At 35.1% G+C, this 19,062-nt stretch overlaps 1 protein-coding gene across 1 annotated transcript in view; it reads right to left on the bottom strand.

The window, feature by feature from the left end:
* Positions 1 to 3,247, bottom strand: part of LOC106139517 (protein TIS11) — a 36,887-nt gene extending 33,640 nt beyond the window's left edge. The window contains exon 1 of the mRNA XM_013340983.2: positions 2,581 to 3,247. Coding sequence (XP_013196437.1) covers positions 2,581 to 2,640 — 60 coding nt within the window. The 5' untranslated portion in view covers positions 2,641 to 3,247. The remainder of the gene's footprint in view (positions 1 to 2,580) is intronic.
* Positions 3,248 to 19,062: the final 15,815 nt, after the last annotated feature.

The raw sequence follows: 19,062 nt of genomic DNA, 5'->3' as shown, positions 1-19,062 counted from the left end.
AGTTGTTTTAGAAAATAATCCAACAATACATCTGTAAAGCAGCCTGTTAACGGGCTATAATAATTTAATCTTGTAAATTGGCCTTATAGTCGACGAATTATTTTTCAGTGAAATTAAGTATTTTAAAGAATAATAATACATTCATAAAAGTAAGAATAATATTGGACACACCTGAAATCCTTAACGATCCTTACAATAACCTATTGCGATTTCTTCTTCATAAAATATACTTAAATAGGGGGACCTGGCACCAATAGTTGCAGGACAAAAGGAAGATTCTGGACAAAGGAGTCTTTATGCGGGAGTGGTACAAAAAATATTTCGAATATAATAGCGAGCGGCTGTATTCGTAAATATAAATAGGAACTGGCAGGTAGAAGGTTGTAGGTGTATACACAAGTTCAACGGTTTTATGGTGTAGTTGTTTTTTTTTCTTTTACTACCACACAAAAAAAAGATACACCTTTCAACATTCCCACTGCGAAACTAAGAACGGACTTCGCCAATTTTATTTACGTACCTATTTATTACAACTAAAACCTGAGAAAGCACTCACATCTTCATGCAACATTACCCATATACTCGTAACTTCTCATTTTGTTTTTTTTTTCAAGGTTTTTGTAACTATTTAAAATTTTTGATATGTTTGTGGTTGTTGTCACATCGTAATTATCATATAAGTCTTATTAGAACGACCGTTTTAAAGAATTATGTTTTTTACCTTCTACCTCGAATTTAAATAAGAAAATCAATTTTTCTAAACAAAGATGATTAAACATTAATAGTTATATATATATATGTATAATAGATAATGTACATACACATATAATCTCCCTTGCGGGGTAGACAGAGCCAAGTCTTGAAAAGACTGAAAGACCAACTTTAGCTGTTTGGTTTAAAATAGAATTAAAGTTAGTCCTTGCGGTTCCTGGCACTTAAGCAAAAAAACCACTCCATATCTTTCCCATAGATGTCGTAAAAAGCGACAGGGGAAGGCTACAAAACTTGGGCTAATAGATAATGTATCGTTTTCTCCAACACTATACCTACACTAATTTAAGAACCCAATCAGAACAGTCTCGAAACTAGTTTCCATTTAAAACCATTCTAAACTGAGAACATTTACAACAACTGTTATTGAGGTTTCCCTAGATTTGTGAAATACAATATTATATAAAAAATAACCAACCTCCCTATGTACCCGAACACAAAACAGGGCAACCCCGGGCAACAAGTGCCTTTTACGCAAAGAAAAAGAGCACAAAAACGGGCAGGTAGCTTACACGGAGGGGCGAGCCATTTATAACTATGTGATTTAGCTAATAGAACCGGTTTTACATCGCACTACGGACAGCCTCCAAAACCAGTTTACGCAGGCGATTATGATCTTTATTCTTATGTATGTAGATTCGTTTGGTATCTGAACAGATAAATGGTATAACTTGAGCCGCATCACTTAAACACGTCTCGTCCACCCCTGCAGAGATTTTTAAAAGAAGCAAAAGGAAGATGCGACTTTAGGTAGAGGCTTATTGGTTTGAATTTAAAAATAAACAAGTCAGAAATAAACAGAAGATAACACAAAATAATAATATTGTTTTTAAAAGATAAAGAGTCATTTGTGAAATAATGAAAATTACCTTATTACAATGAATACACAGCATCGTTGAAAATAACATAATTTAGAATGGTTCCTTGGAGTAATGCCACTTGCAAAAAAAACTCTTCTTGCTCAAATAAAATTGACGTGTGTGAAATGTGTGTGTGAATGACATGACAGATGACATTAAACTTTCTTTTTTATGGCGAACACCATGCCGATAAATTAGGTTTGCACCATATAAATCGGAATAATATTGATTTGCAAATTTTTTATGGTCTGACTGCACTAGCTGATCAGAAAAATTAATAATACCTACTAACAATTATAAATGCGAAAGTAACTGTTTGTGTGTTACGCTTTCATGCCTAAACCACTGAGCCGATTTTGATGATATTTGGTAAAGAGATAGAGTTGACCGTGAGAAAAAACATTTTATTGTGAAAAAAGGGGATAAAAAAGAGGATGAAAGATTGTCAATGAAAATTTTCAGTGAACGAGATCGCGGGCCATAGGTACCTAGTATACTTTTATAGAATATATTTTTTGTCACATAACTTCATCATTATCAATACATATTTTAAAGTAGGTACCTACCCTACTTATACGCTTATATCGGAAAGTTGTCATAGGATTTTTTGTTCATGTTTGAAATGTTGAAAAAACTACAGCTCACATAGGTATTCATGATATTTGTCAGAGACTGATAGAACCTTCAAGAGTAACATCGGTCAAATGGTAGTGATTGTGTCAAATTGTCAGTCAAGTTAACCGGCAGATCTATAAATAATAACACATATTATGTAGGTGCGTATTTTTACGAAAATTGTACTGAGAATGACAAACTGAATTAGGTAGGTACCTATTAGGGACACTAATTACCTACGTAGAATTAATGTATCCACCTACCACCATTAATAATTATATAAGAAAACCCACGATGAGGGTAGGTATAAATGATAAATAAAAATAATACATACCTTAAGGAACAGATCATCGAAGCCGTAAAGCGCAGACTGATGCATTATGGCAGTAGACATTATGATAAATCAAATTCGGCACTTAATCCAGGGTGTATGATGATTTGGTTAAATTCAGCAAACTGATCCACTGAAGCACGAATGAAAAGGTCGACGAACTCACTGTAATTTTTGGTTAAGTTTTTGTAAAAGTCCAAATTTTTACGAGAATTTGAAATCGTTCGTGAATGTTTTGGCAAAATAGATACGTTTTTGTTTTCTTGACCACAGATTCTGTCCAAACTAGGTGGTCGAGGACGACTAATTAGTACACGACGTTGTCAGATTTTTATTTTTGAACACAATTTCGCAATCGTTGCGAAAAAGTACAAAACAGTCCTTTGTTTTCGAAATGTTCTTCACTTTTAGTTTTCGCGTCTATACGGAAATACACAATTTTGGTCAAAATTCTGCGCGAACCGCATAAACGTAAACATAAATATTTTACTCGACTGTATACTCCAAACCGTATAAAATTCTGGTCGTATAAATCGCAAAATAAAAAATGTTTCGCCGAGTTATCGTCCGCGCAAGACGCACCACACGTTCATTCCGTATCACGCTTAGTCGCGCACTGAGCAAGCGAAGTTGAACTATTGTTGTATTCGCCTTGCGTCCACTCAAACTCGCTACGCTACGCGTCGACTGGATCCGGCGCGGTGCGTGCTGTGCTGCGGGCTACGGTAGAGGGCGCGCGCGAGGGGGCAGCGGTGTTCTTTTTTTTAAACAACGAAAACTTGATGTTTTGGCATGAGAATCGATTAAGTATACCAATCACTACTTATTAATATTCATTTAATAGATTCTGCGAAGATCTATAACTTTTTTTATGTAAGTTCCGGCTCTTAAATTACATAAAATAAAAACAAATTTAATACCTAGGTAGGTCGCTAGATGATTTTGTAAGTAGGTATTCGTCCATACATATGTACTTAATTAGTTTCGATTGAATTAGGAGTAGCTTCCTAAGCATTTCTCACATATTTTTTTCTTACAACAGCTGTTATTGTTTATTTTTGCTATGATGCTTATAATATTCTGCCTGTACTTCACTAATCTCGGGACAAAATTATTCGTACTTGAAATTCTATTTCATGAATCATGTAGGTATAAATTTTTTCTTGACCTTTCGCACAAACAATACTATTTAGTAGATTACCAAATCAAGTAGTACCTACCAACTAACGCATCAGAATAAGACATACTACAATTGTCAGCCGACAGAGAAGCGAGTGGAAGCTAATAAGTTTAATTAAAATTTGTTCAAAAGGGTAAAATGCTAATGGATTGAACTTCAAAAAGCTTCATTCTATGGGGGAAAATTAAGATTGTTTGGAAGAAATTAGTAAGAGATAATCTACATGAAAAAGGTATAACTACGTTACGTTGAAGGTTAAGTAGTATAGATTTGGCGAGGAAGTGCTAAAAAATAAGTGGCCCGAGTGTGGAACAAAAAGTTGCAATTTTAGAGCTGGTTCGGCGGATCGAGATGACCGCCGCCGCCCGCGCCTCCCCTGCCGGGCTCGGGCTCGGCCATATTAACAGCTCTTGGGCGTTTCTTTTCGTAGGAATGTTATTTAGATTTCAGTGGTTAATAACGCAAATTGGTGACGGGGCATTTTTTAACAGTGTTATTTTATCTGCCCCAACATCGCTGACGTTACTTTACATCAGGACGATCAATTCTTTATTTTTGGATCATCGGATAATTCAAATAAAAACAACTAAAGCAGGTAGCATTATAATAATTCAACTTTAATCTACGACAGAAGACCAATATACATATATATATAATCTACTCCGGCCTCCGCTGGCCACTCACATCCCTGCCGCAAGGTAAATCAAGGGTGTAAGAGTGAAGTAGATCTAGAAACTTATCCCTGCTTTGGACAAGCTAGACTGACAGCAAGCAAAGCAGCAGCAAGCTACCATTAGTCCCTAGATCCTACCAGTCCGAGAGTAGGTTCAATCGCTCCGCTCATGACGATACACTCTCTGCGATTGCTCGCCGCGTCCCCCGTGTTTCGAACAACTTTTTATTATGGCATTCGTTCGTTGCAAACCCGTTTGACGGTTTTAGTGTTATGCGCTATGTTGCACACACAAGCCTACGGGAATCAGGCTTTAACCGAGCTGCACCCTATATGTCTTATCATTACATAAATTAAATGAATGATACTTGGAAAATAGTATTACTGATGAACATACTGGGAGAGACATGCTATATAAAAAACGTTATTTCAGTAACTATAGTTATACTTGTATCAAAACTTGACAAAACGGGATGTGGCTATTCATGAATGTTGATGAAGCATAACTTTTTTTTTATCAGGGCTCTGCATCGGAACCACACCAGAATTGAAAATATTGAGAGAAGACAATTCTGTATCTTAGTTAGCTATGCTGCTGGAATGAAGTAGGCAGCAGTAGCTGATGAAATTAAAACTTTGATAAATCTTTTCACTGCACAGGTAACTTACAAATCACGAAAGCGCACAGATTTATGAATGATCTCTTGAATCTTGATTACTAGTACATATACATACGTACACATGTATCATCACATATTTATCCCTTAGCGGATAAACAGAGCCAATAGTCTCGAAAAGATTCGAAGGACATGTTCAGCTGGATAGCGTCACGTTAGAAGTACCTAGTTATTTTTAATTTGGCTTTGTTCCTAACTACTCCCATGGGAAAATAGTTGTAAAGCGACCTGGGTTTGCCTAAGGCGCTATCTTTAGAGATCCTTTCTGGTGCCGCATATTTTATAATCTGCTTATACAAACATAATAATGAAAGTTTATGTAATTTAAAGATTCATGTGCAATTCTTTCTTATCAACAAAATTACATGAGGTATGTGCCTAACTCATGTTTTTTTTCTATGATGTTATTATTATTATATCAGCTATTAAGTTTATCACCTCGACTAAAGAAAAGCTTGCGTTCTACTTATTAAAAATGTTTATTTACAGTACGGAACCGTTTTCTAAGGAATGATTAATTAACAATACAAAGAATACCTTTATTCAGTGTCGAATCGCCGTCACGTAGTGCTTACTTTATGTAATGTGGCACTGAAATCTAATACTAACCCAATGCTGCACAGAACATGAAACGTCATAATTTTTTCTCTGTGGTGGTGCTTTACCATTAGTTATTGCTCGGGGCTTCGCTCCTGTGAGCATTGCTAAACCGTGGAAGTAAAGCTCTTTAAGAGCTACAATCACCTTAATGTCATATGGAGGGGTAGGCAGAGACTATATTTTTCCTCTTGCCGCGATTCCTGCACACCTATTTCTTTCACTTAATCTTCATTCATCGTTCTCTCCATGCAAGCTCGTGGGTTTCGGGCACTCTTGGCCTGACCTTTGGCGAGGACGTTCCGGACAAGATCAAGGACATTATATTCTTCTAGACCTTGCGGCCCTTACATTGCATACAGTTCTCAGCTTCTATTCCAATGAGATCAAGAGAGTGTCACTTTAAATTCGGAAGCATCTCGACATGGTGGGATCGACCCCACTATTTCCATTGATATAGAAATACTTGGACAGAGTCTCCCACTATTTCCATTGTGGACGACCGTTGCAAAAAATACGCAGACATCACCCGACACGTGCGCACAAAAACTATTTCTTTACTCTTAAAAAAAACATCCTGCTACATCATGTTATGATAATTCTGATTGAAACCAGATGCCCTAGATTTCCACTAAACATAATTACGAACCAACTTGAAACATTAGGCTTAGGAAGCGACAATACCTACTGTCTCAAGCTTACTACAATTTCAGTCTCATTTCCTTCCGGAGAGTTGAACATTACGTTTCTTCTTTACCTTTCTCCTATAAACTTGCAAAATTTTCATTCCCTCTCTTTTACACGCATTTTTATCTTCTTTCAGGACTTAACCATTTTTCAGAACTTGATTTTAAATGTCTATTTATTCAGCCTTTACGGTGATAATATCAGAATTCATAATTAATATTATTAATTATGAATTCATTTTGCAATAGGGTACAGAGAACTTACTTTTTTTTTAAATAGATCAAAATGAACATCTGTGAGGCTCCGAGCGGTTAAAAGTTTTATTGCAAGACACAATTTCAGAACTTCTTTTTCTTTTGGTTGTTGCAGAAATACAATAAAAATAAATTAAAACGAAGCCGACATAATATAATATGTTTTTTAACAAAGAGAACTCAATGTTTGGGACGACAACCCAGTTTTTTTGTCCAGGACACACACAAAGATCACGTCTTTAGCCCTTACAGAATCATAATTGACAAGACTAAATAAAAAAAATAAACCATAAATAAGCTAAGTATAATTAAATTACTCGTAACAATAGGTGCATAATAACTCGTAACAATACTAACCTGACCTACCATCATTTTCTGGCTGCAGCCGCCGACAGCGCCGCGTCATAAATTTTGAAAAAATATTTGTACCGACTTCAGAAAACACTAATAAGCTCAAAAGTTTTTTTATCTAGAAAAAATAATTTTCGTACTAATCGAAAATTTAGACAAAATAAACAATAAAGATATAAAGTTAATGGCTCTATTCTTACAAAGTATCACAGTTTTATAATAAAAAACAAAAAAAAAAATGCAAGACAATGGTTCTTTCTTTATTTCGTACGAAATTTATTTTTTATTAGGTAACGCTGATATACAAATTATTTTTATAATTCAGAAAAGGGCAGTTCGCGCAATTTACGCTTTAGGACCAAGAGACTCGTTAAGACAACTCTTTAAGAAAATAAACATACCTACAGTAGCGTCCCAGTACATTTTTGATCTTATAATGTACTAGCTGTGCCCGCGACTTCGTCCGCGTGGAATAGTTATTTTGGGCATCATATTTATTTTTGCAAACATCCTCCTCGGCTTTATCAATTATAGCTGCTAATTGTTATGCGACTTGGCGACGACTTGGCCCACATCATTACCCGCGACGGAACGGAGACCGTATAGTGAGATGAGAGGCCTTTGCCCAGTAGTGGGATCTTACAGGCTGATACTTTACTTTACTTAAAAAATAGTAATATCTTCTAAGACGTTCATTGAAATTAAGTGAAATGGTCAGGCGGTCACGCGTATTAGAAAGAACGCTGGTTCGCCGTATTAAATGTTTCGCTGCAAATTGCTTATAACGACTATATCTCAAAACCTATACGTCTGATTTATATACTGTAAATGGCAATTTTAGTCTACATGAAAAGCCGAAAGTAATAAACATATTTATTTGGATAAGGATTAATACTGAATTAAAGAAAATTGGTTTCAAAATAACTTATGTTTATAATGAAAAAATAATCTTAAAAAATGAAAATAAAAGTGGTTATTGTAAGTAAACCTTAAGAGATAGATATATGCTCTCGCGGACTTTTTTGTGGCAAAAAATGAGTACTTCACATCTTTAGTACATTGTTTTACTATATCTTTGTTGGTTTGCGCAGCGTTCGCGTGGAAAGCTCGCAGATGGCCGACTCATTCAACTTTCACCTGCATTGTTGTCGTTTCCCGTAGGAAATCCGGGATAAAATGTAGCCTATAGCCTTCCTCGATAAATAGACTATTTAACAGTGAAAGAATTATTCAAATCGGTTCAGTAGTTTCTGAGATTAGCGCGTTTAAACAAACAAACAAACAAAACAAACTCTTCAGCTTTATAATATTACTAGCTGTGCCCGCGACTTCGTCCGCGTGGAATAGTTATTTTGGGCATCATATTTATTTTTGCAGCAGGCGGTCACGCGTATTAGAAAAAACGCTGGTTCGCCGTATTAAATGTTTCGCTGCAAATTGCTTATAACGACTATATCTCAAAACCTATTCGTCTGATTTATATACTGTAAATGGCAATTTTAGTCTACATGAAAAGCGGAAAGTAATAAACATATTTATTTGGATAAGGATTAATACTGAATTAAAGAAAATTGGTTTCAAAATAACTTATGTTTATAATGAAAAAATAATCTTAAAAAATGAACATAAAAGTGGTTATTGTAAGTAAACCTTAAGAGATAGATATATGCTCTCGCGGACTTTTTTGTGGCAAAAAATGAGTACTTCACATCTTTAGTACATTGTTTTACTATATCTTTGTTGGTTTGCGCAGCGTTCGCGTGGAAAGCTCGCAGATGGCCGACTCATTCAACTTTCACCTGCATTGTTGACGTTTCCCGTAGGAAATCCGGGATAAAATGTAGCCTATAGCCTTCCTCGACAAATAGACTATCTAACAGTGAAAGAATTATTCAAATCGGTTCAGTGGTTTCTGAGATTAGCGCGTTTAAACAAACAAACAAACAAACAAACAAACAAACAAACAAACAAACAAACAAAACAAACTCTTCAGCTTTATAATATTAGTATAGATAGTATATAGTATATAGTATAGATGTTAGGAAAAATACCTACCTCTTTTACAAAAACTTAGTGCCACAACTGATAGAAATTTACGTAATAAACATAAATTAGTCATGCCGTATCTAGGCTTAGCAAATTCAGTAAATCATTTATGGGGAACTATATACGATTTTATAACAGGTTGCCGGAGTCGGTTCTTGATATGCCTAACCAAAAATTCACAGAGTATGTAAAGAAAGTACTCTGTGGAAAGGCTTATTATAAAACTGATGATTACCTGAATGATAAAAACATCTGGCTTGAACTTGGCACAGGAACCTCGTAATGAATTGTAGGTTGATTTGAACCTAAATCAAAATTCAGTACACTTTGTACGTTAATGTATTTAAAATTGCCAATTCATAAAAATATTTTTTTTATTATTAAATTTCATATAAGTCAATTAATCTGAACAATGTTTTCTCTCGTCCACGTTTCTGTTCTAAGTTTGGATAATTGTAAAGTTGACGTTGTTGAAGAAAATGCTGCAGTGAAGTTTGACGCTTCTTCTACACTGATGCTTTGGAAGCGGTAGTTAACTTAGGTTTTAGTAATTTATTTGACTTCAACCAATGTTGTGAAACCAAAAGATATGACAATTATTAAGATCCCATAATAATGAAAAAATATTTGTATTTTGAATTTGAATTTTCATTCTTTTCTTTATAAAGGCTCTCCCACCGGACTTTTGGTGATTCTGCCAATGTCATGGTTGGATGAGACACGAAGTTTCGAAATTGGTCGATGGATGGTTACATGATCTGAAAGGAGAAGGTTAACAACTGTACAAACACAAAGAGACAAATACAACAAGTAGGTATTGTCAGTAAAAGTGAAGATAAGTTAATAATTGTGCACTGAGTGTGCATGGTATGGGAGCTTTGTAAAACAACAGCACATAAGTACAGATTTTGGTAGTAGGCCAAAGAAAAGTCTGATAGGAAGAGAAATAGGAACTTAGGAATAGTCTTAGGTTATTTTTAGTATGGAACTTTGCAATAATATAAAATAAACGAGTAGGTATAGACAAGTGGAAGTAATGAATTAGAGTCTAAATTTAAATTGGGAAATTTGGAGATGTACCACAAGTTTGGAGCAGTTCAAATTATATGATTGATATTACCTTCATCCGGGCCACATTCACAGATAGAAGAATCTCTAATTTGCAATTTATGGAGGAAGACAGGGCCTACTACGTGGCCTAGTCGCAATCGTATTATAACTGACGATAACAATTTTTCTAAGTTACGATGCCGGAAGAATCAAGGGAGGTTGGGAAGACAATGGTTAATATATAATCGACATCTACGAGTATGAAGAACATAAGTATAGTGGTTCTATTCTAAAGTGCCGAAAGCCACACGGTACTATTTATGTTTTTAATATTGATAAATCACAAAGTTAATAACATTTTATATTGACAATTCAGCTTATTTCATGATGGATGCTGGCTCGGATTAATCAATGCACTACAAGTTTCATGTTACAAAAATGAAACGTATATATAGGTACATGAAAATTTATTGGTACAAGTAAACAAAGCGATTGTTTATGTAAAAGAAAATATGAAATTTAGCAGTGTTTGCAACATTTCATTGCCTATATAAAGGAAATAACCGCAATATTAACCGATCAATAGCGGGTGTTGCTTACCTAGGTTTTCGGAATATTTCAGCATTACCTTATTTAGTACTTTAAACAATTTACTTTCATTTTCTGCACTTTTTATTCAATTGCTAAGGGAATAAATAGATAATTTTCTAAACAACATTCATGTCAAACTTTAGCTTCCTACATCCATGTTAGTTGCTAGACATTCGCTTATTATTTATAGAATCAAATTAAAACCCGATAACATTGTAGTATGTTTAAAAGGGTATTATGAACGCTATTATTTCGTGAACAATTATATTCTTGAAATAACCGGTAATGTCGTGCTGTTTTCCTGAAAAGGGTTTGTCTATCAAACAACCGCTCATATTCATATCACGACTCCACGATTTACTCTCGTAAGCCGATGTTTACAGTTTTAACAAAGACGTTAGAATTCTACTTCTTACGGGCGTGGAGTTAATTTATATTTTGTTGGGTCATTTTGTCAGGAGTACCCGAAACAGACGAGGTTGCACGAAGAGAATTATAATTATGAATAAATGAATGAAGCGGAAGAAGTATGCCGGTATTGTGGCAAGTGGATGACGGAAGTCACGTGGCAGTTTGGTCGATAGATGGTGTACAACGGTCTCGTGCACTTGGAGTTTGAAGCTGGAGAGGTCCGAAGAAAGAAGAATAATATTCGGCGTCCTTTAGAGTAGCACTTTGTCTTTCCGTAGACGTTGGAAAAGACAATTGAAGGACGAGAGGTTATCTTGGAGTTAGGCAATCCGATCAAATATTGAGATTTTTAGTTTTTAAGACAATTGCTCCATCTTTCCCATGAAGAAGAAGGATGAAATAAATGTATGAATACCTACAGGGCATATATAGAATTCAATCAAGAGTGTTCTGAAATGAACCAACAGTCTTCTTGTCTTTTTGACGTCCGCACATCAAACAACGAATGTTTCTATTAAAGTTATTCACCGTAACTTCATGGACGCCACTTTACAATGCCACCTTCCCTTTATGGTGTAAGTTTAATTTCAAAAGGGCACTCGGATCACCTCGCGTCGTCGACCTCACCTCACTGCCGGGTGTGTGATACATTAACCATGTTTATGAATGGATTTACATCGAAAGAACGAAAGGCCGCACGCTGGCTTCGATCAGGAAGCTCTTACCGTATTTCCTCATGCAGCCAGCCAATTAAGGGTCGTGTGAATGCATATGATAAACAGCCTTCGGTGACATATTTTTTTTATTACTTTCGAAGTAAATTGTTTGTCTACCTTTACTAGTGCATAAAATACTGTAATCAAAATCAGTATTTTCGTATTTTTTTATGTAATTAATCGGTAATAAAACAATTTAAATGCCGAACGAGCGACAAAAGAAAATCATGTACACACACAAATTAAAAATTTATTTATTTAAAAGAAATATACTTAGAATACCGATATTCTCTCTCGCTGACCGACAAGCTTCCCAACATAAACTACTTTACTTACCTTTCATCCCAGTGCAAACTATAGATTTGCGAAAACTGGTATTATCTTGCAGGTGACGCTAAATACGCGCGAGCGAAGCTGCGGGTAAAAGCTAGTTGTTTATATGCAAGAAATAAAAACAATGAAATATCTACGTAACTCCTACCGTGAAATCTTCTTAGTGTAATTCTTTACCAATTCGTCTTTCTAACAGCAACTTATCTACTTCGGCAGTGTCATCGTCTAATTAAACGAACACTGGCATAGTTACCGCGATTGAGTAATCCGAGTAATTGCGCGCGCGCATTACAAAACACCACAGTTGTACTCGTACTTGTACCACATTCATGCACCAGATCGTGCACACACCACGCACGATAGAGCCAGAACTAAAAATATAATTTAGGAAATTTATGTAAATGACAGCTGAATTTTACATATGTACGTATCAAATGTATAAAAAGAATTACCGTTCAAATGACAAGATGAAACGAACTCTTGCCGTCGACGCATGTTAACTCGCTACTGTTGTGAATTGGCATTTTAACAAGAAAATACAATAGATATTTCCGTGCTGTAGCCGGGCAAAAAGGCTAACTCAACAATTTTTCTGGTAATTAATTAATAACTCTTGAGGTATTACCTAAGTTACATTTTTTTGGAACTAGTAGGTATCCTATAAAAGCAGATCACAATGCTGGTATTCCGTCCTCTCTAGGGAGAAACTGAAATGTTTATGAATTAAAAAGTACAATTTACCCATCGCTTGTACTCCATGAATTCATGACCAAGAAAATATATTTTCTTATGTCATGAAGTCAGACTAGTTTGGTGCACCAATCCCTTGAATCCTTTAATCTTCTTCTAAGACTTCCGACAAGAAAAATTTAATTTTGTTTGATTTACCGAAAACTTCTTTCAATAACCACTCATAATACTCTTGCAGCAATGTGAAGTAAATAAACAACGTTATTCAATAGCGGATTTCATAACGTTATGCACTATTGGTGATTCATTTGTTTCACTACAATGCCGGAACTACAATACATGGTTCCTGCACATACTATAACATGTTATGTATGAAAGTTCTCGCCCACTGCCACTTTCATAACCAGAGCGCTGCAAGGTCAAATGACCCTGCACGATTATATATTTTTTTAAATGAATAAAAAATATAGTACCCGAATGATCCTTACTTGATATAACGAAGAGATGACTGCATTTTTGGTAATCTTAAGTGACGTCCTACCGAAAAGTCAGGTCAAGTCAAGAGTGCCTTAAACCGACGGACTGACATTAAGAGACAGATTAAGGTAGGTTAATGAGTAAGTAAATGATTTATTGTTCACTAAAGGGTACTCCTTTAGTGAACAATAAAGCATTTACTTACTATTACTATCACAAATAAAACAAGTACAGAGGCAGGCTTATTCTTAAGAGTAAGTAGGTATCTACCTAGAAGGAAGAGCTGATTGCTTGTGGCTTTTTTTTAAAAAAAGTTCTAATTGTTTGTATTTAAAAAGGTAAAGCAAATTTTCCCTTTCGGTAATGAAATACTTAATACGGAAGTATGGTACAATTCAATTCAACAACAACACACTTGTCCAACCAGATAAATTAATTTACAAGTTGTCGCCACCATATTAGGACGACAATTTATTTGCTAATTTGTTGTTTCCAGAAAATTATTACAGGTTGATACTGACAAACAAATAATGCATTTTATTAACTTCCCGTATAACAGAATTTCAAGCCTCATATCATAGAAGATTGAGATAAAATATTGTCACTTTTATTATGTTATAAAGAACATCATCACATTTTAAGGTACGAAATCATTAACGATCTTAGACAGACTTAAAAGCGAATTGCACATTACAAAATAGTGCCTCAATTATTTTTTTAACAAAATGAAATGTAGGTAGTAGCGTAAAAGGGATTATGTTATTTTTTTGTAGTTTGTAAGCAATTAAATGAGGTATGTACCTCAGGTAGGTAGGTAGGTATGTATATGTTACATACTGGATATGTATATGAGGAACTACTTTTACACTAAGCAATGCTGTACAACTTATGCGGGCGAAACAATCTGCATTTTGCAAATAAATACACAACATGTCTGTCGGAGTTGCGCCAATATTTTCATACTTTTAATGTCATGCTCACCACAGTATTATAAATTGCTATAATAACATCAACAAGTCTCGACCAGTCCGGGCGGTTTCCCGGATTGGGTCGGTCGACACACCTGGCAAATGATAATGAGTATTCCAATAAAACAATGCTAACAGCTATTTCCAATTACCAGTTCTCTTCATGAACGATTAAGATACAGTCCTAGTTTGCAGAATTAAAAGTAATTAATGGTTCGGACAACCGCCCATAAGAACAGCAACAAAGTATAAATATGGACTAGATTTGGTATGATTGCCCTTTTCCACTTTGATACATAGATACATTGTAAAACGGAAGACTTTGGAAGTAAATTTGTTTTGCTTCATTACTTTAAGAATCGTTGTAGCGATAAACAAATGCTTTGCAACTAAGTACATATTTCTTTTATTTTTTTTCAATACAGAAAAAAAATTTACTAATAAGTTGTTTACATGTATGATATGAATTTTGTAGTTTCACCAATACCAGGAATTCACTCGTTTATCTAAAGTAAACAGCTCTTTTTCGCATGACAATTAATTTAATCAAGAACGTTCTGCGTCAATGATCACTTTAAGGTCTTTTTTATCAATTAAAAACAAAAGCAGATAGCTAAAGATTTACCTCCCGGCTTGGAATTTGATACAGTTTTATCATTGTTCCCGAGAATACCGCCCGCGTAAAATATCTGTCGGGAAAATACTCTCTTAGTGCAAATTTCGAGACCCAGCGGTTTGGGCTGTGCGTTGGTATGGAAGTCAGTCATTCAATTGCTTATTTCATATATTTACATGAACAAAATATCCTCATAAGGTTGTCTGATAATTTTCGATCTTTTAATTATAATCTATAAAATTTCAGAACCTCTCGTTTATGAATGGAAGACAGATGTAACAGAGTAAGAGAGTGGCGTACTCTAACGCCATTCGATTGGAACGACGTATGTAGATCGGTTTACCTGAGTGCTTCACGTTCTGTGGTCATTTTCGAAGAAAATACGAATTATTGGTATATACTAGTATTAAAAAAAATCTCTGTATTTTATACTTTACTTAAAAAATATACAAAAGTGCTATACATTTTTTAGAAATTGCTTGAGGTAAACTCTGAAGAGTAACGCCATGTGCGAGCGATTTCTATACAGAATTATTAGGTAGCTTGTCTGTGTGAATCGACGGAGATAAAACTAGTTTATTTATTTTTGTTTGCATGAGATTCGGGCGCCCATTCGGAGTTGACATGGCTACCCGAAGCGGAATATGTATCGTCAGCCCCCAGAACTAAGGGGTGCGTTATTAAAGAAGAAGAAAGTAAAAGCAAGAGCAGTGCATCCGTCCTATTTCCCGGAAATAAGTACGGTTCCCTCCGTAAACCTATGAACCTACCAATTAATGGGTTGACGAAGGGGACACGTTGCCCACAATAATACTCTCTTTATTTTAAATTCGAACATATAACTAGGAAGTGAGTTCACATGACAGTCAGCTTATCAATGCGCTCATTGTTGCCTCTCGATTTATTCGCTCCCGATAACATAATGGTTGGTTTCAAATGGTTTTAATTGCTTGAGTAACCTCGCCAGTTGATAAGTTACCAAACCACCCACGTATAAATAGTTACTGTGTACTTACACAGGTCTTTAAAATGAACGCAATTTTAGAAAGATAATATTGCAAAAAACATATCAGTTTGGATAAGGGGTTATGACCTAGATTACGTACCTCCATTTTTTTGTCTTTTAGTTTTAATCACCTTATATGATAGTAGTTTTCGGTAATAATAATGTATTAGATAATTAAAAGTAGGTCAATGATAGTAAATTTTATGTTTAACGATACCTAATATGTTGCATTTTGAGTAATCTTACATTTATGTGTTAGTAGGTCTGTGATTTCTTTTATTTATAAGGTACAATTTATGGTTGTGCGTTATGTTTGTTATAAAATGTACTTTTTAATTTATATTATCTTTGTTTCTTCGAAGGAAAAAACATCCAAATCCTTTCGTGTGTTAAACGTGTCCTTCTGGCGTCTATTGGCTCTGTCTCCTCCGTAAGGAATAAAGACAGACGTAGAAATAGAAGATTTTCTGCCTGTAGTTTATTATTTAATAGATGTAGAGAGCCACTCTGACGCACCTGTGTAGAGTGGTTTAGAACGGTTCTCTCCGCGATACACGACCGCCTAGCCACCTGGGCTAGGTAAGCTAAAGTAATTTTATTTTAAGTTTAAAACTAACACAACATTTAGTCCAGGCTTCCCCATTTCAAGGAAGTATGACTGTTTGTGAATTAACAATAAGGGTTCCTTGTAGAATTCAGATATAGTTATTAAGTAATACAACTATGGTAAACATTTTCTATAATATTTTATAAAATACCACTGTAATCCTTCTGCATCCATCTTGGATAGGATATTGTCATCTTGCTAGAAAATACTTTGCGTCGGAAACAACGTTAACGTTTTGGCGCTGTTCGCATAGTGTGCTGTTATACTTGTAAAAAACCTCTAAGATGATTTTATATTATCCAATTTGACTGCATTCCAATCTCAAAAGAAATAGTCTGGGAACTACAAAAACAGTGTTATAAGGCTCAGAGTCCGGCTCGAAGGACCTAATCGAAAGGCGAGTCTCGAATTATAACAGCGCGTACTAATTTGAATAATGAACAATGTTATCCTACCAACCGGTTTGATCACGCGATACCAAATTATAGGGGAATCAGAAGTGACTTTACTAAATATGTCGCTTAATTATCTCTCATCTCCTAGCTACTTTTTGTCTGTTGCGTTCTTCATCAAGAGGAGTTCCGGCCTATCTGGAGAAATCAGGTTATTATACAAATTCCACCAAAAGCAAATCCTAGTGATTATGTAAGTAGTGAAACATGATCCTAGTTCAATCACAGTTGTAAAAACGCTTATTTTGATAGTTAAGCGATAACCACAGACAAGCGATGGATATACATATGTCGTGGTGCAAGTACCTAATCATCGTATGGAAAAATATTGATTCTAATCTGCGGAGATCCACAAGGAATGTCAAATAAACATCTGTATCAACTTTAATTACAGACGCGAACGCGCCGGCCGACCGCAAGTTTGCGCTAAGCCCGGTTTTACTCACGATGAGGTCCTGTATTGCCCAAACATACACAAGTTAAATACATATTTTACAACTAATTAGCTTCGACTCTTCGAGCTGTTGCCTGTTAGGTATTTATTTACACTTCAGTATTTACTTATTTTAAATTATTTATTGAAATACTTTACGATTTCGCTGTAATAACTATATAAAGTTAGTAAATACTTTCGGATAAGTATCGGTATTCCCCAGACTTTTTCTAATAAAAAAAAAAATAAAGATTTTATAACGACTAAAATTTAATCGATTTTTAAACCAGACACAGACATTAGGTTTAAAAGTCAGACAAAAGCATGTTTACGGTAGCGTTTAGCATTTCCTTAGATATTTACCTGACTAGTATTATATTTAACAACGTCAAAGTGAAAATATCACTCAATCTAACAGGTTACTTCACAAACTAGTGAGGGGGTAAATGAAACAGATCCCCAAACAGACTGGTTAAGGCGACTAGACACCGATTCATCATTTTTTTATTGATTCTGTTTTTATAAAACTGTTCGAGACCCGAGACGTTGTTACATAATTTAAAACAAAAGGGTCAGCCAAAAAACCGACGCCCGCAGTGTTGGGTGGACGGAACAAAGCGAATCTCCAAGTTATGTTTTCGAGACCAGCCCAGAGGGACATATAATTAAATAGTATACAGAATACTCACCTAAAATACCCAGTAGTTTTTCTTCTTGATTTATGAACGGACACTGACTGCCTGTAAAATCAATACGTAGTCCAAAGCGCTGGATATGGAATTTGGCTTGTAGATTCCATATTTAACGTGATCTAGTGTTGGACTAAGGGAGTATTTCACGACCCGCGGGGTTTTGCGCTGCACGCTGCCCGAGCTGCGGCGGGCGAAGTCTTATTAACTTTTTTTGTTTATGTGTTATAGGTATATTGACTTATTAAAAACTTTTCATTTGTGTAAATCCTTTAAGTATTGACTGTCCATGGTCCTAAATGCGTCAATATAGCTAAGGCTAACGTCAAGTTAATGTTATAAAGTACTGAATTTTTTTTTTTTACTTTACGTAGTGATAGTTACATGTTATACATATAGGTATGAAGGTAGGTAGGAAGTACTTCTTATCCCTTACGAGGTAGGCAGGTAGAGTCAACATTCTGAAAGGCCACTTTCTTCCAATTAGTAGTTATTACAGTAAAAATGTAAGTTCAATTAATTATTTTTATATATTGCCTAGTGTTATTTCTAAGAGATCACATTCTATAGTTATTTTATTCTACGACAAGCCGTTTTAAACTGCCACATAAATCGACTGCGCGAATGGAAACAATAAAAGCAGGCAGTTATTATGTAATTTTTTTTTCTTCGGCGAAATAGTCGCCGTCTAGTAAATTATGTAAGGACATTTGGCCTTTCGATGACATTTTTAGGTTACAAACTGGTCGAGTTCTCGTTTATCATTATTTTGTTTGCTTAAATTGTAAAGGTTTTTAACGAAAATAAAAACAAATGAGCTTTTTAACACCTTAAAGATAAATTCTTATATAGTTAAATATCCCACATCATCATGATTAATAATGATGTGCCGTGTGGTTTCCGGCATTTGAGAATTGAACCACGCCATATCTTTCTCATGGATGTCGTAAAAGGCGACTACGGGATAAACTATAGGCTATA

This window comes from Amyelois transitella, chromosome 15 (assembly GCF_032362555.1).
Source record: "Amyelois transitella isolate CPQ chromosome 15, ilAmyTran1.1, whole genome shotgun sequence".
Taxonomy (NCBI): Eukaryota; Metazoa; Arthropoda; class Insecta; order Lepidoptera; family Pyralidae; genus Amyelois; species Amyelois transitella.
The sequence above is the reverse complement of the archived record's forward strand: the minus strand, read 5'-3'. Positions and strand labels throughout refer to the sequence as shown.